The sequence below is a fragment of the Euprymna scolopes genome, chromosome 14 (assembly GCF_053919585.1).
Source record: "Euprymna scolopes isolate OS-2025 chromosome 14, ASM5391958v1, whole genome shotgun sequence".
Classification (NCBI taxonomy): Eukaryota; Metazoa; Mollusca; class Cephalopoda; order Sepiida; family Sepiolidae; genus Euprymna; species Euprymna scolopes.
In genome coordinates this window covers 16,014,979-16,042,615 of record NC_136495.1, presented here as the reverse complement: position 1 = coordinate 16,042,615, position 27,637 = coordinate 16,014,979, and the positions used below count along the sequence as shown (strand labels likewise).

The 27,637-nt window shown below is 32.0% G+C and overlaps 1 protein-coding gene across 4 annotated transcripts in view; it reads left to right on the top strand.

The window, feature by feature from the left end:
* Window positions 1–27,637, top strand: part of LOC145292869 (prolyl 3-hydroxylase 1-like) — a 388,700-nt gene that overhangs the window by 258,281 nt on the left and 102,782 nt on the right. For all 4 annotated transcript variants that reach the window (XM_080138981.1, XM_080138979.1, XM_080138980.1 and 1 more), the window contains exons 5-6: window positions 2,090–2,223; window positions 4,245–4,352. In XM_080138981.1, coding sequence (XP_079995107.1) covers window positions 2,090–2,223; window positions 4,245–4,352 — 242 coding nt within the window. The remainder of the gene's footprint in view (window positions 1–2,089; window positions 2,224–4,244; window positions 4,353–27,637) is intronic.

The window sequence follows — 27,637 nt, the reverse complement described above, 5'->3', positions numbered from 1 at the left end:
TTGAACTGTCTCACTTATCCTTGCCTTCATCTCATCACATAAGTATACGTAAAAATACTTTATATCACATAAAAACACTTTGCTTTTCTTTGTGAATTCTTGCGGTTTAAATTACAAGAAAAGGTTTTTGTACATTTTATTTCAGGATTTTAAAACAAGAAAAGTTGAGTTCTTAATTTCTTAGATTGGGGTTTATTTTTTTTCGCTTTTTGCTTTTCCCTCTTCCTACCCAATGCCAACTCTGTGCTTCCTCCTTTAATGGTCGATAAATGGCTACCAGTTGAATTAGGTAAAATTGTTTCTAAATAGGGAGAAAAGTGGTTCTCTATCCTTGCTATGGGTAAAAGCTTTGGAAGAAAAAGACTTTTCGTATCACTTTCTTTTATAACTATGCATTTTGTTTGACATGCATGGATATATATATATATATATATATATATATATATATATATAGTTCGAATATATTGATAACATGAACTACAAAACAGTAGTTTTTCAGAAGTGCTCAATACATTAGTAGATTTTATATAATATATGGATCGAGAAGTGTTTTTATGTTTACATGTCGCAATGGGCTCCAGTATCTGTAAGCTTCTATCTCTCTCTCTATCTATCTATCTATCTATATATATATATATATATATATATATATATATATATATATATATATATATATAAAAATATGTTGGATGAAAATAGGATTTATATTGAAAGAGGTGCTAAACCTGATGATATCGTACCACAACCAGTAAGTACAGATATTTAAAAAAAAAAAAAAAGTACTTGTACAGTTTAGTCAAGACATTAAAAAATGAAAATATCGAAAAAAGGTTTTATTGCATGTATCCGTTATGGAACGAAGTTCTCCGAAAAAAATTCCACTTAATTTCATCAAGTAGTTTTTCTTCTTCTTTTTTTTTTTTTTACAGCGAAAAAAAATATATATCTATAATTATAATATATGATTATATCTATACAAACATTTAAGACTAAATTTGTATACACACATGCTTATATGAATAAATATACCACTTTAAATATTATTCGAATCTTTGAATTCTTAAACCTGGTTTCAAGAGTAAAAAGTTCCAATAAAACATGATTTTTCAAACGTTTAGAAATGTTATTCAACTAACAAGAAAAATCATGTTCTTAAGAAGCCGGAAGTACGATTTCTCTCTCGTCAGAAAGTACATTTAAAATACATTTAAAACAAATGTTAAACCGTTCAGTAATAGAATACATCAGTTTTCTGGAAGTAATCTTAAGAAATAGAATACCACCAGCGGATTTAATCTTATTTTTATTGACCCCCCCCCCCCAAAAAAAAAAATGCTGGTATTATCTTGTGTAAAATATGATTTGGGGCGTGATAGTGTAAAAATGCAACACATTTTGTAGTGATAGCTTTGTAATTTTGAAAATCGTGTTTTTTGCATTCAAACTATTAAAATTATATATATAATTTTTTTTTTATCTTGACATTTATCTCGCTTTTTGGGTTGCAAATTAAAAATAGTTATCCATTCATAATTTTTATTTTTGCTTGACTGTATATGTTTTTCTTTTAATTAAAAAAAAAAAAATACACACCCCTGTTGTATTTATTTTTACATCTGGAGCCATTTTTAAAATGGTATTTTTTTATTCAGCATTTTTCAATGTTTTTTTTCATGCCACTTTTTGTGTTGACTACATTATTTTTATGATTATTTAATTACGTTTAACAGTTATTTTCGTTGTTGATTTTAAATTATAAAATTGTTTTTTCACATTTTATTTATAAGAAAAATTATGAGAAAAAGAAACTTTTAGTTTATTTTAAAAGTATTTATATATTTTATAATTTATTTGTGATTTTAATATTTAAAAAATTTTTTCCTGACAAATTTCTTGCTACCTTTTTAGCAAATGTTTCTTGTTTTTCTCAAATTATTAAAAAGTTTGTTTAAATGCTTTTCATATTTTTAAATGCATTTCAAAAAGAAAATAAATTGTATTTTCACTTGCTTTTAATTAATTTATAGGAAAAGAAATTATTTTTCATCAATCATTGATAAAATCTTTCTTTACATCCTTTAATTCTTAGTGAACAATTTGGATGGCGCCATCAAGGCTGTTGCATCGTACATTCTCTTTAAGCCTGAAGATGTCAACATGCAAGAAAATAAAAGGATTTATATTGAAAGAGGTGCTAAGCCTGATGATATCGTACCACGACCAGTAAGTACAGATATTTAAAATAAATAAATAAAGTAGTTGTACAGTTTAATCAAGACATTAAAAAATGAAAATATTGAAAAAAAAAAAAAAAAGGTTATATTGCACGTAACCGTTATGGAACAAAGTTCTCCGAAAAAAAATTTCACTTAATTTCATCAAGTTGTTTTTTTGTTTTTTCGCTGTAAAAAAAAAAAAAAAAAAAAAAAAAAAATTATGATACCGAGCAAAAGGCTCGATTTTTAGGAAAAAAAGCAAGTAATAAAGATGGGGAGGGAGTACCGGCGCTCTACATGGAGTTATCTCCCAATGGCGTGTCAACAAATTCCATAATGGCTGACTTCAACGTGCTATCATAAGAACGTGTTTTTCTGCTGTAAAAAAAAAATAAAAATAAAAAAATACTCGATCAAATTAAATGAAATTTTTTTCAGAGATCTTCAATCCAAAACGGATACGTACAATATAACCTTTTTCGATATTTTCATTTTTTAATGTCTTGATTAAACTTTACAAGTACCAAAAAAATATCATGCAAGACCAAAACTAGGTAATAATTTAATACTAATCGTATATATGATACATTTTTGGAGAGATATCAGAAATAATGATTTTTCTCCTTTATATTTTGTGGTTTTCCATTTTTTATTTTATTTTTTTCTATACATTCTATCAGATTTAATTATATCAATTTTGTTATCTGTGCAAATTCAATTCATTCATGCCTTTATATATATGTATGTATATATGTATATGTACATATATGATAATATTTCTTTTAAATTAATATTAATAATTATATTATTAGACGTGTCTGTTTTGAACTTGCAATCTCTTCAGTGCCTGTATTCAAACTCGGTCACAAAATTCCTGTTGACTTTGTAAGCTGGTATTCTTTCTATAGGCTATCAGAAATTAACACAAAAAGTGAGGGAACTTAAGTATCTATAAATGCCAAATCACCGGGAATAAACAATCAGTCAGAAAGTATTCAACGACCGGCGGCGGAATATTGCTTATTAAGTACCTAAAGGGGGCTCAACTGTTTTTTCTTAAAAGGGAGTTATAACAATTTTTTTTTTAAATATTATATTTAAACTTCACATCTTTTTCAAATTTATGTTCTCTTCAGTGTAGATAATTATTCTTAGGATTCAAGTCACCTTTATATATATATATATATGACTACTTCATTTAATCGCATAAATTAATATACGAAAGTATAAATTTATGCGTAAACTTGAAGTATTTATTTCAACAGTGCTCAATACGTAGGTAGGGCTAGGTAGTAAGTTTTAAAATATATATGGCAATTAAGCGTGGATGAAACGCGGAATATTATGTGTAGCTTAATTGCCATATATATTTTATAACTTACTATATTTTTTTATTTTATAACTTATTTTATATTTTATAACTTATATATATATATATATTAGATCTTATCGTAATAAAGGAATGCTTGTTATTACAGATAGAGCATTGTGTTGAAAAATGAAATTTACAATATTTATTAATTCATCATATGTTTAGACAAAGAATATAAAGATTTATTTTCCCTTAATCCATGATGTTTCCAAAATAAACTCTTCTTGTCAACTTTTGAAACTTTTCCCTTAGGAATTTTTTTTCTTAGAATTTTAAGTTTTCAAATTGATACAAACTAGTAATTTTTTTTATTTTGCTAGTTACTTTCTCTGACATGAATTAAGGAAAACATCTGTATCTTTTTTTATTTGAACATTTTTCATCGTTTTGTCTTGTTCCATAAATAAAAAAAAAATTTCATTCAAAATATAGACCTTAGTAGAGAATAAATAAACGAAATTTTCTGTAGTAATCCTAGATGGAATAGAAGGAAAATTTTTATGGTGTTTTTAGATTCTTTTAAAAAAATGTAACCCTTACTGAAACTTATTTGAATGTTCGAACTGTTTAACAGGTCAATATTTGTTATAGAAATTGATATTTTATATATAGATTTTCTAATCAGACATTTTTTCTTTTGTCCTTTCTCATTCCAGGAAGCAATGGACTACTATCTACGTGTAAAGCAACGGAAAAGCATGTTGAAGTTTATCAAGGAAAACTATGTGTTGCCTTTTGAAGAAGAAAACGAAAATTCAGATGATGTAAGTGATCCGCCTCCCAGTGAAAAGGATCCCAATGTTATTGAGCCAAGTTTAAATACTTCTCATCCCCTTAATCTTACGTCAATTAATTCTGATAGCAAATCCACCATCTTGTCTGATGGATCTTTCTCTAAGTCGTCTTCATCTAATGACTCCTCGGTTGATAAGATCGCTCCATCTGATAGCACCTCTGCTCCTGATTCCTCATCTGATAGCCCTTCAGCCCCTGATTCCTCCTCATCTGATAGTCCCTTGGCCCCTGATTCCTCATCTGATATCCCCTCGCCCCCTGATTCCTCATCTGATATCCCCTCGCCCCCTAATCCCTCCTCATCTGATGGCCCCTCGGCCTCTGATCCCTTATCATCTGATGACCCCTTGGTTCCTGATTCCTCTCCATTTGTTGGCTCTTCAGTTCCTAAACCCTCCCTACCCGATGATTCTTTAATATCAAAGTACTCCCCATCTCATGATTCCTCATGTGTCAAGTCATCTCCGTCCGATGAATCATGTGCTAAGATTTCATCTGCAAAGTCCTCCCCAACCGATGACCAATCTAAGATTAAATCTTCCCAGTCTAGTGATTCCAAAATTGATACCTCTACTAATGCTAAGTCTACTCGCTCTCCAGCTTCAGACTCTCAGACTATTAAAGCCAAAAATACCGATTCTGCTAATTCTAAATCTGGTTCTACCAAAGCTAAATCTGCTGAACCCAAAAGTTCTAAAACTAAATCTAATTCCAAGAGTGCAAAAAGTGTAAAGCCAAATCAAAATTCTAAAACTATAACCAAAAATGCTGTCAAGTCTGAAAATGCCAAATCGGTACCAAAGAAGGATAACGTCGTTGCTGCCGATATTCCAAAATCTTCCCAGCCTGGAAAGTCCCAAACTAATCCCGCTCTCACATTATCAGAATAGTTTCTCAATTTATACATTTTTTACACCAACCTTTTCTTTTTTTCAACCAGCACTTCATCATGAAAAATAATCTTAAATTACTGAAAACTGATTTTCTTGTTTTCAAGAATTATTCCTGTTATTCCTTTTTTTTTATTTTGAAACATGACTTGCATTTAAAGATTCCTATTATAATTCATAATTCTTATTTTGATATCTGAATGGAAGAATCTCATGGATAATATGCATTGTGGTGCAAAATCTTCCCTACAAAACCTGTTTAAATAAATGGAAATCATTCTCTGCATGCAGGACTGGTCTGTCTGCTTATAGATGTCCTGGGGGTCTTTTTTGCTGATAATTTAGCATGGCAGTTTAGTCTGCTGATTATTCTGGGGTGAGTTTTGTTTGGATAATTCCAAGTATTCTTGTTTTTTGGATAATTTAGTGGGGGGGATTTTGTTTCTGCATCATTCCGACAATAGTAAGGTATGCTAATAATTTCCATGGGGATCTTGTTTATAAGTCCTGGTGGAAATGAATCTCGTGTGCAAATATTTTCTGGCCTTATTCTCTGATCTAACCAGAAGCTGTTCTCTCATCCAACAAAGGATGTTTTTTCCTTTGATCCATTCGAGACCATTTTTTTTTCTTTCCAATTAGGATATTTTTTTTTTGCTTACCAATTACCAGACTTCCCACTCTGACCAAAGTTAACTTTGTTTGCGTTTTTTCTCATTTCTGTCTGTTTATTTTAGAAACGGAAGGCAAAGAGTAGTTCCACCAATCCGTTAACAAAAATGCCAACACTTATCCTAAACATAAATCTTGATTTATTTTTAATTTTCTGCAGCTTAATTTTTTTTTTTTTTTTTTTTTAAATCAGTTTTCTCCCAAAATGTCTTACACATTTTTAAAACTATTTTTCCCCAATTTTCCAAGCATTAGTAGGACAAATTAATCCACTATATTAATTTATTTGATTTTTGTGGATTTTCTTTTTTAAAATTTTATTTTGCAAACATTCATTAATTTCTGATATTTAATTTTAAGAGTCACCTTCAAGCCGATTTCTTTGGTAATATTTTATATTGCTTGCATTTAATTTGTAATATATATTTCAATTTTATTTTTAATAAACATTTTTTTAATTTTATTATTTGTTACTTACAAAACAAATAATACCCTCCTTCAATCTTTCTGCTAACCTTAAGTCTTGATGGTAATGCAGCCCTCCCCTGATGCCATCATAAAAAGACAAATTATTGTTTGCAAAATCTACAAAAATGCAAGATAAAAATATTTACAAAATAAATAAAAATAAATTTGCAAAAATCAGATGACATATTAATACAGTGGATTCATTGGCTCTATCACAACTTAGAAAATCTGATAAAACTAGTTGATAAAATTTTGACACCCATTTTGGGAGCCTACACCGCTTTCATTATTTTTTATTTTTTTTTTTTTCACTCCTGCCTTCCTTGGGTTTCTATCTGACACGTTCAAAGAATGCATGACGGGTATTTTAAAAAAAATATGTTTTTCTCTATTTGTGACCTTCCAACAAGAGCTTGACATGATACAAGTTCAGTTCAATATGGGGGAAATCCAGTCGCTCAAAAAGGACACTCTGGATTGAAACAAAAATAACAATTGTCTCAGTCTAGAAGGAAAACTCTTAACCGAGGACAAAACAGGTGCAACACTTTGATCATAGTCTGAAAGATAGGTATTACCATCGAATTTATAATATATTAATTTCTTTTCACTTCTTTTATAGTCAAAAAGGTACAAACAGATATTATGTGCTTCCTTAATGTTTTTGGCGCTGGTTTCTGAAATAATGCAAACATTTTGTGGTGACCATATCCATTGCGAATATATTATATCTAAAATATAAAGGATGCTTTTTTTTTTTTGTTTTCTGCTATTTACCCCAAATGAGCCGCACTACCACTAAGATGTAAGGGCTATTCCAGAGAGCTTTTTACTCTAATAGCTTCTTTCCTCTAACTGCTAGCCTTTGGAACCCTCTGCCTGCTCCCTACCAACATTTTTTAAGTCTAATCTTAACAAATTCTTGTTGAACCTTCCTCCTAAATAAATTCCGTCAAGTCACCACCATCATCACCAATCACAGTGTTGTCGCACCATTCACATGACTCTCATTTAACTTTCAACATCATGTGTTACGCGAGGGGAAGGGGAATCTGTTTATATTGCATGTCAATTTTCACTTTAACGACACAGCAGCCCTTTTGAGGGGGTTTATAAAAACGAAGAACGTACCTTTGATATCTTCTTTCGTACTTCTTGCTGTGTCCTCGAGTGGTTTGTGTCCCAACGTCGGCACACCTGGAACAAAAGCTCTTTCATGCATAGCAATAGATGAAAGTCTCAGTTCTCTGGACAATTCAGTTTCCACGGTCGAAGTCACATCCCTGTTTCTATGTCATCCTTAGGAGGGAATTTTGCTCATGGTTTAACTGTCATCCATCCCCACTTTCGTCTCTTCCACAAGAAGTCTTCCATCTTCTCAGAATTTCCTCTTCCGACTGACTAACTGCCTGCGATTAACTGTAGACTCTAGACTGACTAGAAACGCATATGCGTCCTTGTTTATGTATGTGTGGAGGGTGGTAACACCCCATTAACCGGTTTGCACTCAAAATGCACTGACCTGCCTTGTGACCCCTGCTAGAATGCAGATGCACATGTTGTCAGTGGAAGTCAATGAGTTTGAAACCTTTTAACCTCTCTTCACTTAAGTTGGTTCAAGCCAGTATCGCATTAACCATGTAATTTGCACACAACACCTTAGTGTTAAAAAAAAAAAAAAAATGCAGTCATAACTTTAAGTTTCTTACAAGTGTCAAATTGATTTAACCTAGTTTGTAGTGGCTCTTATGAGGATTGAACTCCCGACCAATATTTTGTGAAGAGGACATCCCCCACTAGGTTTCAAAGTCGATTTTGTTCAATTTTTTTCTGTCAAGGCAGGAAAGGGTAATCAAAGTGGTACCTTCCTATATGTGGCAACAGTACTCCATCTTAGATGATTATTTAAAAATGTTTCATATCACAAGTCTTAGCTGGACAATGTAATTTTTAAATAAATTGTATCAAAGTATGTTATTGTATTGCCAATAACATGGTACAACAATAGCAAATGAAAATTGGTTGGCCAGAAGTTGTGTTCTCAGCTGTTTATATGCAACATTCTTTCTATTTTTCAATAGACAAATCATTAAAAACTTTGAATTTACAAGTCATATCTACATTGTATGTGTGTATATAGCTTATATGTATTTTGAGTGGGTCATTGTGCTTGTACTGAAAAGTTGGCCAAATACAACCAGATTTCTGATATAAGAAACTTTGAGACTCTATCTTAACTCATTAAGAGTATCCAGGTTATCTAAATTTTTTTTACTATTAGGTTGAAACTTTGTGTAATGACTAAATATGATATAGAATACATACATAACTTTTCCCATTCAGTTTTATTTATTTATTTAGTATTGACTCTATTAATAGGACACTAGGCACATTATTTAGGAAAATCAAGAATCTATACATTCAAGATAAAATTTACATATGGTAAGGAGCAAAAGAGTTTGCACAAAGAGTTACATTGCATTTTTTGTAATAAGTTAGTGGCATTTTTTTTTTGTAATAAGTTAGTGGCATTTTTTTTTTGTAATAAGTTAGTGGCATTTTTTTGTAATAAGTTAGTGACATTTTTTTTGTAATAAGTTAGTGGCATTTTTTTTTGTAATAAGTTAGTGGCATTTTTTTTTGTAATAAGTTAGTGGCATTTTTTTTTTGTAATAAGTTAGTGGCATTTTTTTTTTGTAATAAGTTAGTGGCATTTTTTTTTTGTAATAAGTTAGTGGCATTTTTTTTTTTGTAATAAGTTAGTGGCATACAATTGCAAGACTCATTTATGTAAGGTAATACATCATCGAACAAATAGAATTTTAGCAAATTTCGCAGGGATTTTTAAGAAGATTCCAACAACTTTTGGAAAGAAGTTGTTGAATATAAAGGAATGTTATCTTTTCTTCAGAGTTATTATGTAGTAAGCAGTACTATTATGTTATCTTACAGAATTAACAAAAACAAAAAAAAATATGTATTTGGTGTTCTATTTATAGGAGAATGGGACCCAATTTGTTAAGTGACTTTTAAAACCAGCAAGTGACCACAAGTTATTCATATCTCATCCACGCAACGTGTGTACATGAGACTGCTATTCAAATGATGCTGTTTAAGATATATTCTTTTAAAAAATTGGATGCTTAGTTTTTCTTAATAAGTGATGCTGGTGTTTGTACGACACCTGTTGTGACTAGCTATCCAAGTCTTTGAAAAGCACCCAGTACCACATAATTCATAAGTAAAGGAACCCTAACCTTTTTTTTCACACATAACTCAATCCCCAAACCAAGGAATATAATAAAATGCATTGTGTGTGATTTAAAATATTTAAGAAAAAAGCTTTAGAGAAACAAACGTAGATTAACTGAGCTTTAGTTTAATAAGTTTTCCTTTTGTTTTAATTATCCAATTAATTTTTTGTTTTAATTATCAAAAAAAAACAGTATTTTATTCGCTTAATTATTTTACATTTGGTTAAGTGAATATTTTTTATTATAAAATTCTCAATAGTTTAGTTATTCATGTTTCAAATATATTTTGTTATCATGTATATTTTCCATATAAGTATATATATATATATATATATGAGAAATTTTTGAAAACTTTGAAGTGTCGAATACAATGATTAAATCATTGTTTATTGCTTTTTTTTTGTAAGTCCTATATTTCGCTAATACATAGCCTCATTTAAACAATGATTTTATCATTGTGTTCGACACTTCAAAGTTCTCAAAAACTTCTCAATTAAATTTTACTTTTAAAAAGTGTCTTCAAAAAGTGTGATCATTTTCTACTTTAAATCCCGCTCGAAACTGGAGCACTACACGCTTGAAACCACCGGGCCAACACGTAAATTCTCGTCTCTTCGCCATAACACCAAAATGAAGAAAAAGAAAAAGAAATTCACAAACCGGACTTTCCAACCTGATGAGGCTATGTATTAGCGAAATATAGGACTTACAAAAAAAAAAAAGCAATAAACAATGATCTTATCATTGTGTTCGACACTTCAAAGTTTTCAAAAATTTCTCAATTAAATTTTACTTTTAAAAAGTGTCTTCAAAAAGTGTGACCATCTTTTACTTTATATATATATATATATATATATATATATATATATATATGTACGGCATAATCACATTTGACACACCAGTTCCCATCAGATCAGCGAAGTTAAGCAATGATAAGCCTGGCCAGTGCCAAATGAGTGACCATTTGGGACTTCCAGGTGCTCTCTGTGCTCTCCGCTTATCTTGGCATTGTTTCCAGTCATCTTGGACATCTTGCTACTGTACCGATTCAGGAGAGGTGTGGTTGGAGATTGTGCAACCCTTCCCATACAATTACAAGTAAAAAACTACAAGGGGTATCCTTTGTCTTTTGAGACAGAACGACGGCCTCGAGATATATATACCTTTTAAAACCTGGAATTGTTCCAGAATGAATGAGCAACCCTACTACCTCCAGTCTCGGAATCACAATTCCATATTACTTTTTAAATATTTTTTTCTAACATGCAATATTTGAGACAGGGCTCAAAGATGTACACAAAATTGATAGTGTGATAAGGGTCAAGTGTTTTTTTGTTTTTTTTCGTAAATCTATAGTCTTTAAACCCTCACCTATTGAGGCACACCCAACGTTACCTCAAAATCTATGCAAACTTGTTACTAACATTTTTAGTCTTATTTTTTAATTTCTACAAAAGTGTGAATGCAGATCTCATGATAATACTGTAACCCCCCCCCTTGATCAAAATGAAATGTACTTTTTTAATGTGTTGTAGTTTCATAATACCTACTATTATAAGCATTTACTTCCAAAATCCAGAGGAATTTGTGAAGCAATAAATAAAAAAGGCAGGAATTACAATTACAGTTTTTTTTTTTTTTCGTGGGTATAATATGGACTAGAATTTTAGTTTCTTTTTTTTAAAGAGGTTTTGTTTATGGACCAGACCTCCCATTTTAGATTTGCATTAAATGTGATCCATTGTCATTATATAATAATTAAGATTTATGAATTTAAATTTCTTAAGATCACTTAAGCCTTAATTTCTAGACATTTTCTAAAATCAAAATTATGTAATGGATTTTGATCCAAATTTGAATAAGAGTTATAGACATAAGGTTTGGTATCATCATATTTTGTCTTGATTAGTAAGAGGACATAAACGTAGTACAAAACTGTTCTGTTTATTCTGGGACATGTATTCTAATGTGTGTGTGTGTATTATATATATATATATATATATATAATACTATTATCTAAAAGTCACTTTGTCTGTGTGTGAGTTCCTTCATAGGTTCTGAAATGACTGAGCCTATCTTTTGCAAATTTCACACAAAGCTAATTTATGTCTAGCAGTGTTCTTAGATATGTTTCGTACAAAAATTCGTCTGATGAGTATCGAAAATCAAAAAAAAAATCCGATCTTAAAAATAGCTTTTCTCTCTTTTAGATAAAAAAGAATAATTTTTGCAGGGATATATTTTACGTTACACCGGCCAAAAGAGAAAATAAAATTTCAACAACTCATTTCTTCCAAAACAAAAACAAAAAAAAAAAACGGACTCATTATATTCTGGAGATATAGCTTAGTGGTAGATCATTCAACTACAGATCGAATGATCCCCTGTTCAAGCCAGAGTGTACCTCACTATTTTATTTTCATTTTTTATTATTGAGTTCAATATATAATAAAAGAAGAGGTATCATTTAAAATTGCCACAAATCATTTATTCGTTTGCATATTTTAAAACTAAACATTAATCAGAAGTGATTTTTACAGGGCATTCATCATCAAATCCAAATATCAGCTGACGAGATATTGTAAACAAAAACAGACGAACTTTGCTAAACGACATTATCATTATTAATTTTTTTGCAAATTAGTCCACTGGGCAAATTATTCCTTATAATAAATAAGTGTATTGTACGACTGGGCAATGCTGGGTTGCTAGCTAGTATATATATATATATATATATATATATATATATATATATATATATGTATATGTATGTGTGTGTTTTAGAAGCCAAAACAATGCAAATATATTCTTTCATTCAATTGGTGTCTTGCCTAATTCAGGCATTGACGGCTATCCCTCTCCCTCGAGGTATTCATCAATTCATTGTTGCTCATCATTCACAACCCCATTCACGCTGTTTTCTGAAAATTGTTTGATGTATTGCTGCAGCTTTCTTTGCAGTTGTATAGACAGTAGGTTGCAGTTTCTTTCTGTCCGAGCAGTACCCATACTGAGCGATTGTCCTGACCATTGTATCCAAAGGGTTCTTTTGTCCAGCACAACAGGATATGAAGCCATGAACAGAATTATTTCTGATTGCTTCCATAATGTATCAGTCATCTGCTTTCATGACTTTGTTACCCTGATTGGGGAGCTGAAGTGGGTACTTGACCTTGCCCAATGGTCTCCCTCAGACTAGTAGAGGGAATGATGCACCTAACTTACTACTTTGACAGTAGTGCTATCCCACCCTCTTATACAGCGCCTAGTACAGTAGAACCCCAAGATACGGTGGTTCTGTGATACGTTTTTTTCAGGTTACGATGTGGAATACAATGTTTTTCTGGACCCTGGTTATGGTATTTGCCCCGCCTTACGGTGTTATTTATAATATTATTTGATTATATGCATGTGTATTATATACTATGCTGTATTTTGTTACTAATTTTTAATGCCGTATCCTGGGGTTCTACTGTATTTCCAATGGTCACCCATCTGGTATTAGCCAGGCTCATAGTTGCTTAACTTCAGTGATCTGGTGGGAACCGGTGTGTCAATGTGATTATGCTGTATATACACATATATATTATTTTTAGTAGATATTTAAGATGATATTAGTTTCGATGATATAGCATATTCTTCGGTCATAGAAACATTTGTTTCGTTTGCTTCCTTTATACTTTAATCGAGGGGATTGAACTAGCAAAGTTTCTATGCCTGAAGAAAACGGTATATCATTGAAATTAATTTTTTTTTATATATTAAAGAAAATAAATGCATACATCTACATTGGTTTGCCTTGTAAATCTTAAGAGTACAAATTTACACAACACTTACATTGAGAAACAATCTCTAATTATATATATATATATATATATAAAATGTATATGGCGATTAAGCTGCACTGAATATTCAGCGTTTCATCCACTCTAGGATTCCTCAGGCATAGGAATCAAAGGAATCCTAGAGTGGATGAAACGCCGAATATTCAGTGTAGCTTAATCGCCATATATATTTTATAAATTACTAACAAGCTCTACCTACGTATTGAGCACTTTTGAAGTAAATACTTAAAGTTTACGCATAAATCTATACTTTCGTATATTAATTTTATGTGAGTAAATGAAGTAGTTATATATATATATATATAAGCCTTATTTGTAGTATTCCGAATTTTACTGGGTTTATATAATTCAGTAATCGTTCATATACCAATAAATTTTAAGCCAAAAAGTGATGACTTAAACTGTAAGCTACAAAATTATCATATTTCATAATTGAGCATTCATATACAAAATACCTTGCAAGAATGTGACAGAAGTAAAATAGTTTCGCTTGTTTTCTTTTCCTTTTAAGGGCAATGTTTTCTATAATGTTTTATTGTTAAAGTCTTTTTTATTCAAGAAGTCTGAAGAAAAGCTGTTCATGTGAACATTTTCAAACGCCATAATGTTTGAATTTGTCCAAATGGTCTTGAAACAATTGTAACTAACAATGGAGTACACTTTCTATTGCTATCAATCCATTCTTTGAAGTCTTGGATTTTGTTAAAACAGTATATATATATATATATATATATTAAATAATTTATTCCAGAGGTAAAATAATCAATGAAGTCTTAACAAAGTTAATACAAGAGTGCTCAATACCGAAGTAGAGCAAGATATACTTTTTAATTGCTTTTACATAAGCATTTATGTCACTACACATTCATGAGCATGTTTCAGTCAACTAGTTACTAATAACTAGAGACCGCTTCAGGTGATATTGCTTATACAAAAGCTTAGTCCATACATTATGGACTAAGATGTATATATGCATTTTTAAATATTTAAAAAAGAAAATTAATTTCTATGATATACCGTTTTCTTTAGTCCATACACTATAGACTAAGTTTCTGTACAAGCAATATCGACTGAAGAGGTTTCTAGTTATTAGTAACTGGCTGATCGAAACATGCTCATGAATGTGTAGTGACATATTAATATGCTTATGTAAAACAAAAAATGTATTAAATAATTTATGTGTAGATTTATAATCTCAAGAAGATTTGTAACATCAGAATGCGACTAATTCTTTCAAACTCAATCGTTTTCACAAAATTCCATTATATTCTTCAGAATGTAAGCCCCTCCTACTCCTCTCTTGTTATTTGGAAAATGAATCAATCAAAACTGAAAATAACAAAACGAATTATAAATTTATTTGTTTTAATGATATTTTTTGTATTTTTTGAAAATTTTGAAGTTCTTACATTCTGCTTTTGAGCCTACTGTCTTCAAGTCTGCTCTGATCAACCTACTCCATTCGTGCCTTGCATAACAAATGAGTGTGTCCAATACTTAATCGAGCACTGCGCGTGCGTGTGTGTATCTTCTATTTACATTTACTAAAACTTCTTGGATCAGTGTGGCATAAGGCCATGTGTTTGCAGCTCCTACAATCAATCTATCATCCCCACTATTAATGGATTTTCAAACTGGTTTTACTAATCTCGACAAGAAAACAATTCTGTTTTCATTACCTCCAGTTTTAGTCTTGCCTTGACAATTTTTTTTATTTTGAATGCAGATATTAAATAAGTTTCTGAGTTTTTGAGATGAGGATTGATAATTTGGATTATTCAGACTACTGTTCTCATCTTGAGTGTTATTCTCGCAATGTTTCGCCCAGACCTTCATGAGGTGCATCTTTCTGTCAAATTCTGGAATCTATTCGTTGAACTCGAGGAATGTACAAAGAATTTAAACTGAGCCCTTTATTTAATCAATGAGAGTAGTATGTTCTTGTTCCCTCAGCCATAGCCGAGTAAAAGTCTCAAGTAATTTATAATTATATTCTTTGTCTCGCCAGCACAGATAAATTTTTTTTTCAGATTCTCGAATTCAACAAAGATTTCAGTTTGACAAAATACACTTAAAGAAGGTTGGAGGAGAACGGTAATCGAAATAATACAAAATATCAATTTTTAAAAAAGTTTTATTTAAATATTTTAAATTCTTTTTTTTACATTTTTGTTAATGAATAACATCGATTTCTTTTGAAAATAAAACATCCCCAATTTTGCAACTGTTGTGTTCTTTTTTGTCTTTTTTCCTGAAGTTGTCTTCTGTTGCCGTGATAGGTAATGCCTGGGAATGTTAATCTGTGTGCGTGTATCTGTTATGCATAAACCATACCTACACAATCTTAATTAGAAATTATTTACTTGGCATATTCGTTGCCTTTTTTTCAAAATGTTTGTTCCAATGTTTTGTTCAAAGTTTTAGAGTTAGAAGTTAGCATTGTAAGTTAGCACTGTTTATTGTCGACAAGAGAGAAAAGTCTATCAGGCATGTATACACAGTGTGGTGATGTACGGAAGTGAAATCTGGCCAGTGAGGGTTAAGGACATGCGTTGCATGGAGAAAAATGATATGAGAATGATACAGTGAATATGTTATGTGTTCAAGACAGGTTTAGATCTGATGAGCTCAGTAGAGGATTAAATTTGGATAGTATATGATGTATGCAGAACAGGAGACTTCGATGGTATGGTAATGTCAAAAGAATGGAGGAGATTTCTTGTGTTTGTAGATGTAGAACAGTTGCGATAAGTCAGTTGGCAGGGGAAGGCCATCTAAAACATAGGAGGAAGTGATAAAAATGAATTTGAGACAGAGGGATGAATACCTAGCCAGAGATAGGGTACTTTGAAAGTCAATTTCTAAAAATCATCCAACACATGCCAGCATATAAAATGGATGTTAAACTGATTATGATTATATAACCAGTGTGTGTGTGTGTGTGTATATATGATGTTCATGTACGTTTGTATAAACAGCCATATTTGTACCATCTGTATTGTCTCTAGTGTGTTATCTCCTGTGATTATTTTATGTGTGTGTATATGTATATGTTTGTCTTTAGCGGCTTGTGTCATCTAGTCTATATAATTTTCGTTTTGGGGTGCATGTGTGCTGATGTCTATTAGACATTCAAATAACAGTTAACAGAAAACATTTATTGTACGATATGAACACAATTCTTTACAAGGACGAATAACATTCTTCTGTGGGCACGTATCGGACTAAGAGGGAAACGTACCTTCTTCATCGGTTTGTCTTGACTGATGGATCTGTAAAATTGTAACAAAGATTTCTTTCATCTGATAGAACGACAATCAAGGCTCGGAATTTTTCCTGGTGTTCCCCGCATTTTCTTATTTTATATTTTCTATAATGTCCATCACTAGTGCTTCCTTGAACTTCAAGAGACCAAAATCTCTTCTGATACAATTCTTGTTTGCTCTCTAACTCTGTAGCTATCTAACTTCTCTTTCTGACAGACTGTGTATAAATCAAACTCTTTATTTATTTGATTTTCTGACGTCCCCCAACTAGGGTACTCTTTATTTATATAAATTATTATTTATGAAAACTAAAATTCCAAACACTTATAGTTAGAATTTTATAATTATGTTTTTGTTTTGCTAAGTTATTTATCTTAAATATTTGACCTGGTAATAATATATTGTGACTTCAAAAATCTATTTGAAATATTTCATTTCAAGAACAATTGAACAATTGCAATGCCATGAACAGTAACGCTGCCCGGGCGACCCATTCTGCAACATCAAAAGCATCCCTAACTATCTCTTCCCAAATCTCGTGTACCCCCCCCATCCTCGCCCATCAGGAGCCACAATCTTGGTACATTAGATTGAATGTAATATATTAAGGAACAAAAAATGCAAATGCTACATCATCTTTGATGGCAACGTTTCAACCAATGAACCCTTCTTCAGGAACTAGTTTATTGATTCATTTGAGGCAAGTTTCTGAATAGTAGAAAGATTTTTTTTATTTCGTATTGGAATTCTTTTTACTTTATTACTTAAAAAACTAATTTTTAAATGAGATTTTTTTTCTTTATAGTAATGAATTGATATTTTTCAAGGTTAAAAGCCACTCAAGGGTAGAGGTCAGTTGAATGATGAAGAATATTATGATAGGATTGAAACTGATGAATAAAATAGGCAAAATTTGATTAATAATGAGAACAATCTATGACAAATATTTCTTAATGATTGTTGTAATCTGTGGGAAGGTAATAATATGGTAATGTGTTCCAAGTTTTTGGAAGGCAACTCTGTCTGTGGAAATCGTTTGATGTTAGACAGGCATAAATATTGTAATTGTGAGATAAGTTTTAATCAAAAGTGATAATAAAAGGATACATAAAATTTTAGTATAATTTGAAAAAGTGATCTTCTGAGAAACAGTCTCTACCAAACTACAGCCAATTTTGGTCTATAGACATGAAACTTGATATATGGGCTATTTGAACCTGTGGAACAAATTCAAGTTTGTTTTTAACTGCATAAAATAGCTGAGAAGGGGTCATATTGAAAAGTTGGAACTTGGAAGGCATGTCAACTTAATGTGTATCCACTATGTACGCATAAATATATATTTAACTACATTAATTTATGAAGTTTTCATGTGCATGTGTCCTTAGGTCAGATGATAGTGTATACCGCTGGAGAGTTAAATGTTTTAATTTCAATTCTAGCTGATGACACCCAAGTCGTATTTTAAAAAATTTTTTTAAATCACTGCTATATATTTGGTACAATATAATAATCATAGAGAATTGACTTTATAATAATGAATACGAAATCTGCATGAATTAAAATATTATATTTAAGTGCATTTTACAATCGGGCAATGCAGGGCGGTCTGCTAGTGTATTTATGTATAATATATATTTATTATTTGAAAATGAATAACACTATATATTTGACTCACTGCTCTTAACATACTGTGTCCTGAGAAAGGTCTCATTGATTGAAACAGATATATAACCATGATGTTTTTAAAATAAATATTATTTTTATACCTACAGATACATGTTTCATGCTTATGTAATCATCAGTGTAGGTGATAATTACTGCCAGTTGGGGGATTCGAACCCAGTCACAGTCATCCTTAACTTTGTAGGCTGGCTGGTTTTCATCATCATCAGTCGTATCATCCGCTTGATGAGGACTGCGAACCAACGTGACTTATTTTTCGCCATTCCTCCCGATCCAGGGCAAGTTGGTTGATGGATGCCCAACTATTGAGAGTTGTCCAATCCAAAACATTTTCTCTCCATCTTCTCTTTTTACTTTCCTCTGTTTCTTTTACATTCTAACATACCTTCAAAGCATAACTTTGACAGTTCGGTGCTTGATCGTTTGACATGCCCAAAAGGTTTAAGGGTTTTGCTTTTGATTTTATCAAATAAAGGGGGTAGGGAAGTAATTTGATGAATGGTGGATATTACTTATTTTATTTATTCATTTCTTTTTAATCAGGTGATGTTCCATAATGAAACACATAACATAATTTTGAAACACCTCAATGCGATTGGCTAGTTTAGTCCATGTGATACAATCAAGGCCATATGAAACTACTGCCACCAGCAATTAACAGTATTGTGATCGATCAAACAAGATTTAATAAAGGGAATAATATATTACTGGTTCTGTAACCAGCCAGGATCGTAGAGGTGCTGCATGGTGGATGAACGGTGGACTAGTTGGCTCCACTTGGTGTGGTAGTGGACGTTTTCCTGTCCAATCAAGGATCTTGTCTGCTAACTTCTGTCTGCCCAGTCTTCTTTTTTCCTGGATTGTTCCTTGCAGAATGGTCTTCGCAAGTCTTTTGAGGCATGTTATGTGCCCATACCATCAGATTTGACTTTTCATTATGGTCAGTTGGTCTTCATAGTGATGCACTTGTTGAGTGATTTTTTTTGCAGACTCCATTGTTGGTGACATGGTTTTTGTATGAGATGCCAAAGAGTCATCTCATTTTCTACTACTTGGATCCTTTTTTGTAGATCAGCATTCAGTCTTCATGCCTTCCATGCGTAAAGCATGATTGAAATAACTATCGTATTTAATAATTTTACTTTGATTCTGAGATGTTTCTGTCTCTTCATATGGTCTTCAGCCTTGCTATTACTGTTGCTGTTTATGCCACTCTTGTCAGTATTTTGTTCTTTGATCCTTCCTCACTTATGATGGCCCGAATTCTTTTCTGCTGAGAACGATCTTGATAATCAGCTGGGCAATGTTTGATATAAGCTTTGTTTTCTCAATGCTGATTTCTATGCAGTGTTGTAAGGATACTTTGTCCACTTGCTTCATGAAGTTGGTCAGATCCTCCTCCTTTTCTGCCAGACCATCAATGTCATTGACAAAGGTGACTATGCCTGTGTGGTCTTTCAAGACATCAGTCATGATGCATTTGAGAAAAATGTTGAAAAGTATCGAGCCCCAACTGAGGTACGGAATCATTCCCCTACTGTGCCCTGTATGGTGGCTTTTCCGTAGAGTCCCTTGATAGTGTTGAGATATATTATTTAAAATGTTGTCAGGAACTAAACCATGTATTTTTACCATTTGTTGAAAGAAATAAAATTTTAAATCTTTTTCTTTCAATAAATGGTAGAAATTTTTACGTATAATTTTCAGTTTTCAGATTTATACAAACTTATTCATTTTTATTTCATGAAATTAGAAAAAATCTGATAATGTAACTTTTATTTTTTGTCATTTTAAGTGTGTGTGTGTGTGACCACACGGACACATAGGTTCTAGTTAGATGACCAAAGTTAAGCAACATTGAACCTGATTAGTACAAGATGGGTGATGATAGGGAAATACACCTTGCAAAATCTACATCATCAGAATCCTCTCACTTGAGTTAGATACACATGCGACTGGAGACTGCTTGTCAATTTAATATTCCCTAGCAACTTCCTTCTTCAGAGAAATCCATCTGAACCTGTCCAGGATGTGTCTGCGTTTACATTTTTTTCTTTGTTCTTTCTGCTGTTAATTTCTTCTCTCAATTCTATAAATCTGTGTCTACAACCTCATTGTCACTGGTTGTTATTTTATTTATTTTTTGATTTAGTATTATTCGATTGAGCAAGTGTTCAGAAAAGATGACGAAAATCATTGTATATCCTAATTGCTTTTACATCCGTTTTACATGCTGGCATGTGTTGGACGGCTTATTAACCATGTGAGATTTTCTAATAAGTGGTGCAGCAATGTTTGTTAACATTACATTTAGATTTCTGCATATTGGTACAGTTAAAGAAATGAGGAGCAATGAGAGAATTCTAAAGACAAGCATTTCAAGAAAATAAGTTAAAATTTTTCCGGCATTTGGTAACCTCTACATTGCAGGGGTGTGATCTGATTGTTTGGTTGAATGTATCTATATTGAATGGGTAAGAAATTAATCTGAGCACATTCCATTGAAGTACTAGTAAGAACAAGTACAGGAATGCAACATTACAGCGATTAACACGAGCATGACCTTAATAGTAACCAGTGTGAGATAGATTAGATTAGAGACCTTTTTGGACTTTGTTTAAGGATACAAGATGATTTTTATAAAGTACTATCCTTCAGATAGAATCTCTCAAAATTTGAGCCTAATCAGATTATATATCTAAAAAAGTGAGAATGTGTGTGAGGATGCTTCTCAACCTATATACTCAATGAATTTTTGATCTACAGACTTGAAATTTGGTATATAGGATATTCTGACATAGGGAAAACTTTTTAAGCCATTTTCATTCGCAAAAAAAAGGCTGCTAAGGGGTCAAAATTGGAAAAAAAAATTAGATTATGTTTAGAATAAGTAGTTTGAAAACACTTTTTATAGACTGTAATGCTGGTCAAATGGTTATCGTACTTGACTCACAGCGTTTAGGTTTTGGTTCCGATCTCAGCTCAAGTATTTTTTTTCTTTTTTCTAACTTACAAGAAGTGGATGGTTTAGATAAAAAAAAAAACAATACTTGCATGTACATGTCTCAGTTTCTGTATTAATTAAAATATGATATGCGTATTTTACAACTGGGCAAAGCTGGGCAGCCTGTTAGTTAGTTTATAAATTGCACTTATTTTAAAGAAGCTATTTAAAAAAAAAAAAAATGGAAAAATCTGAATTTCTTGTGTTTATAAAGCATTGCTTTCTGATAGAAAAACATACCGTTCAAGCAAAACAATAACTTAAGTGCTATTCGGACTCTCTTCTATCGGAAACGACTGTTAAACAATGGTATGATTACTTTAAATGTTGTACTGGCAAAAATGGTGCTGAACATTACTGCCATCCAAATTCAGCAATTCGCAAAAAAACCTTGAAAACGTCTACTGAAACATTTTGGCTGATCATAATTTAAAGTTGTGTGAAATTGAAGAATTGTACGCATCCACCATTTTGCATGAACATTTGTCAATGAGAAAGCAATTTTCATAAATGGGTGCTTTGCTTGTTCAGTCAATCAAAAATAGCATGTCAACAATTTAGACTGTTATTTGCAATCATTGAAAGGAATTTTTGCATCAATATGTGACCATAGATGAAACTTGGATCTACCATTTCTCCCTGGAATCAAAGTGGCAGTCAGCTGAATGGACAGCAGCAGTTGAAATTTGTCAAAAAAAAACTAAAAGTGAAAGATTTTTTTTTTTAGGTCTCCATATTTTAGGACGCACTCGGTATTTTGTTCATCGATTACCTTGAAAACTGAAGAACCATCAGTAGTGACTTATAATTAAGCATTAATGCATTTGAAAGAAGAAATCGCCAAAATATGGCCACAAATGAAGGGGGGGAAAATGCTTTTTCACCATGACAATCCACAGAAATAAATTCATTGCTTATGGAGATGATTATGTCGTTGATTTGTGGGTCTGGAGATAGCACATCTGCCTGATCCAAACTCTGAAGTATCTTCTGTGTATAGAACACCGCTGCAAGTTGCTTCCACACCCGATGTATGCTCTGGGGGTGATGGAGAGAGGGAGATTTGACCCCAATATGAAGCCAAAGATGAATCATTCTACAAACATTGAATAGGATTGTTGGAATTCTCGACCAGTGACAATCGTGACTTATTGCACTGATGATTACAAAAGGATGAAACACTAGTGTCTGTGGTTATAAAAAAATAATTGTTTATAATTATATATACTAAACTTTTTAGCTTGTTAATAACGGGCAAAAGTTATAGCCCATTGAATGAGTACTTTATGTCAAATTAATAGTTGAATATGATTAAATTTGTGCTTATTCTTACATTAAATACTAATCCTATTAACCCTTAACTGTGCATCGAACAGATACCATAATACTTAGTTTGCTGTACCTCATTGTAAAATTCCATACAAAATGTCAGCTAGATTGGTCCAGTAGTTTCTGAGAAAAAGTGAAACAGACAGCTAATATCTGTTTGTCTATCTGAATATAAATCTTGCATCTGTCTTTCAATATTGATTCAAACACTAATATTTCTTAATGTCTCTGTAATCAGAAAAAAAGAAGGAAGTTTCTTTCTTCAGCATTGCCATTTGTGTTTTCTGTACGCACTACAAACACATGTAAACAAAGATAAATCGTTCTATGGACAATGAGTAGAATTGTTAGAATCTTTATATCATATTCTGTGTAGCTTAATTGCCATATACATTTTTATAACTTGCTATATATATATAGTATCTTTGTTATCTGTGTATTTTTTTACTGCAAGATATATAATTATTTTCATACTCAACGTTCAGTCTAGGATTTCCAGTCTGTTGCTTTCATGGTTTGTGTGAGCTGCGGCATTGTTTGATTGAGAAAATAATTATCTGTATATAATTCTCACCCCTGTCTCTACATTCATTCAGGCTCTCTAACATTACATTTCTTAAAGTCTCTGCGATCAATTAGAGAAATAGGTACTTTCTTTCTTCAGCATTGCCATCTAATGTATATGTTTGTCTGTCCGCACTACAAACACGGGTTTAACAATGAATCAAATTGTTATATTTTGGGAGATTATTTTGATGAATAAAGTGAAGTTTTGACTAAAATTTGTTAGGTGAAATGAGCATGTTGACCGAGACAAGCCACTTCCTCCTAACAAAGTGTCCCAAACCCGACGGTGTACCTTGAAAATATGGCTCTACTACATGACAGTCACTGTTCTATTACGTATTATGACGTTTAATTCATCTTATTTAATTTTGGGACAAAAAAAATAACATTTTCGTTAATAAATATTTCTGTTAAATACAGATTCTCTTGAGTATTTTAAAATAAGAAAAACATTCCAAGATATTTATAAAATACAAATATTAAATTTCTAAAAAAAATATTTTTGCATAAGTAAACATTTTCTTTAAATAATTTGATTTTTTTTCTTTTTGTTCTCTTTAATTGATCGTCCTTTCCATAGAAAGACCTTCAACTATTGAAGGATTGATTGTGGTGGGATTTACAGCTTTCTGTGTGACGTTGCATGGGGTCCTGTCTTTGGTATGTCTCTTAATGATGCTGCTAAAGAAGTTACTTATCTTATTAAAATTGACACTTTCATTCCCCATCGTAAGTTTTAATCCAAACCTCAATCTTCTCCATGGTTTTCATCTGTTTGTGCTTCTGCGATTACCTATCATAATCAGGATGGTTCTGAAACTTCTCAACAATCTTCCAGAAGAGCTAGCAATGCTCTCAAGAGAGCAATTTCTGAGGCTAAGTCTAGCTATTCTCAAGGGATTCCTGACTATCTCATCTCCAAAGGTTAACTCTTGTGATCGTGGTACGTTTGCTATTCTTCTTTTTAATGGTTTTATTGTCATTTCATCTTCTAATGATAAGGCTGATCTCTTTGCTTATCTTTTTGCAGACAATTCTTTTATCAATGATTCTGGTGCTGTTCTTCCTGATTTTCCTTTGAAAACTGATATGAGAGGTCTCTAATAAGTTTCCAGACTTTTTTTGTACAGAAATTTAAAATTGTCGTAAATTCTTGAAAATTTATTATGTTCTTGCTATACATCTTATGAGGTAACTGACCAATTTTTGTGATTTCAGATTCAAATGAACAGCTACAGCAGGAATTGGAATACACCCTACTAAAGCCTGATTGTCACAGCTGGTGAATTTAAAAAATGCAATCTGAACACAAGGACACTATAGAAGAACAATATGCAATAAAATTCTGTTTTAACTTGAAAAAAAAACTGCCACAGAAACGTATGGAACGCTTCAGACTGCTTTTGGACTATCTTACATTAATGGAGTTTTTAGGTGGCATAAGAGATTCAAGGAAGGCAGGGAGTCTGAAGGATGATGAGAAGTGTGGGCGGAGTAATGAAATCAAAACACTAAAGTTGATTGGCGAAAAAAAAAAATTTCATGGATAAGGACTGTCATGTGTCTATAGAGACAATAAGTGCGCAGTTTGATGTCAGTGTGGGAACTGTACACATATAAAGGAAATGAAGATTTGTGAGATTTTTGCAAAGTTTGTCGCAAGGCTGCTCAAATCAGATCAGAAAAAAAGATGTTGTCATGACCAAGATGTGCATCAAGACAATTCTTCACCCTCCCTGTGACTTTTGGTTATTCCCTAAGCTCAAGGAAAACCTTAGAGGCTGTCGTTATGAGACAACTGAGGAGATGAAGGAGGCTGTGACAAGGGGTCATTGACAAACTCACACAAGAGGACTTCCATGGGGCCTTCCAGAAGTTATTGGAACGATACAATAAGAGCATTGCAACTGGAGATTACTTCGAAGGGGTCTAGAGTTTATATGTGCACTATCTATCAAAAAGTGGCCATACGAAAAAAGTCTGGAAACTTATTGAAGGCACCTCTTATATGCCGTATTCAAGGTACATCGGCGTTAGGAGGAAATGCCATGACTTGTTGAACGGTGTGTGCATTTATTTGTTTATTTCAGCATCTAGAGTTTTTCTGAAGAGTCTTGTTTTCTAGTAAATTTAATACATCTTTATTTGAACTATTTTCATCAGCGTTTGTTTTCCTAAGTCCTTTTTTATAAATACGTTAATAACAAAAAAAAAAAAAAAAAAAAAAAAGAAAGAAAAAGTACATGCTAAATGTTATGGTATCTACTCTATGGATTACAATGAACTTTTCCGCTTTCTATAAAGATCAAAGAAAAGAATATTCCTCTCTGCATTATGGACCACTGGCAGTCAAACTGACGCGCATCCGCTCTTTATTATACTGTATTTGCCTCTTTTTTTTTTTTTTTTTTTTTTTTTTTTTTTTTTGCAATGTATTTTGTTTCCACTAAAACTTGAGCTTCATGTTTTTCTACCGGACGCTTTCTGGTTTACAGCATGAAATAATCCTTTAGTTTTGGGATTAAGTTATGTTTGAAAAAATTTATTAATTGTTCTAATTTAAAATTAACTAAACAAGTAACGCATCATTCTGTATTGATTCAAACACTTTAATGTTTCTGTGATGATTTAAGTGTTCAGTGTGGCCATCTATATTTGTTTGTCTGTACCCACCAACAAATATGTAAATTAGATAGTAAAAATTTATAAGGATAATCCAAATAAGTAACTAGACTTCTTTTTAGTTATGAAAAACGGATGTCTTAGCATGTGTCACTTTTTCTTAATCTATTTATTTAAACGTCACTTGTCTAGGGGCAGATGCTTTTTTTGATATTACCTCATCCCACTCTCCTCTTCTCACAATTCAGCAGTTTCCAAATTCCACTCTATGCAGTCTGGTCCAATCGCAGATTATGATTTTTTGAATGAAATCCAAGTAGAATAAATAGTGGTATTCGTTGTAACGATTTATGGTTACAACTTATATAAGTATAAATAAATATAAATAAATATATAAGTATAAATACAACCAGCTTCCTGACCTAAAAGGCACCAAATATTGATGTTATTGTTTTTTATCCTTTCCCTTTACAAAACTCAATTATATTCTGCAAAGTCAAAAACAAAATCAACAATTTTCCTCTGCAAAACAATCAAACCAAATGTCATGCATAAATATTTGAAGCCCATAGCGCAGTGGATAGAGGCGTTGAGTCTCTACAGTTCTAGGTGAGCATTGTCTGAAATAGCGGTTTCAATCCTCCCCAAAGCAGGCCAGAGGATTAGTTGGTCAAAACGTGAGACGACAACAACTATGGAAGGCAGTAATGACTGAGGATACAGTTAAGAGACTCAGTATTCCTATCTTGTCACAGCTAATCACCTGAAGAAGGCCAGAGAATTAGTTGGCTGAAACCTGATGAAACAACAACAATGAAGATGAGGATAACAGTCTGCCAAAAATCAATACACAAAGTATGAAGCCTCATCTCAAAGGATTAAAAAAATAATATAAAGATTGCAAATAAAATGTTGATGCATTATTCAAATTGTCCAGTTAAAATGCTTATTTGAATACGATCAAAGTGCCAAAACATTTCCTCAGAAGCATAAAAAAAGATGACAGCGCCTATTTAGTGATGGAAGAAGCAGGTGCATCTTCCGGAATTCAGTTGAAAAAGTCATTGCAAGAGAAGCATTTTCAATAAATCAACTGCAGTGTACATATATGTATATGTAAAAAAAACATGTTGCATGACAGTGCTCCAGCACACAATCTCACTTTGTGGAAACTCCTTAACTCAAACTATGATTCTACCTCAGCCACTGCCGACCGATTGACACCTCTCCAAAGCACTTTTTGTTGAGAAAACCTATATAGAGAAGCGTTCAAAAAAAACTTTCTGAGGTCATAATTTTCATGCAGTGTGAAATTGATTTTGCAAAAATATATACTGATTGTGATGTTCTTGTATTGGGTTATTCGAACTGCTATCCTCATCTTTGTTATTTTCACACAACGTTTCGGCCGATGTAACCTCAGACTTTCTTCACGTGCATTTTTTCAAACTTGTGAATCTTTGCCAAAGTCAAGAACTTGTATGGAATTTTGAATCTTTTATTTAATCCACGAAGGTAGATTGTTCTCACTCTGTCAGCCATGACAGAGTAGAAGTGTTAATTATCATGTTATTCTTAGTTAATATTGTTTGCAGTATTTTATTTAATCCACGAAGGTAGATTGTTCTCACTCTGTCATGGCTGACAGAGT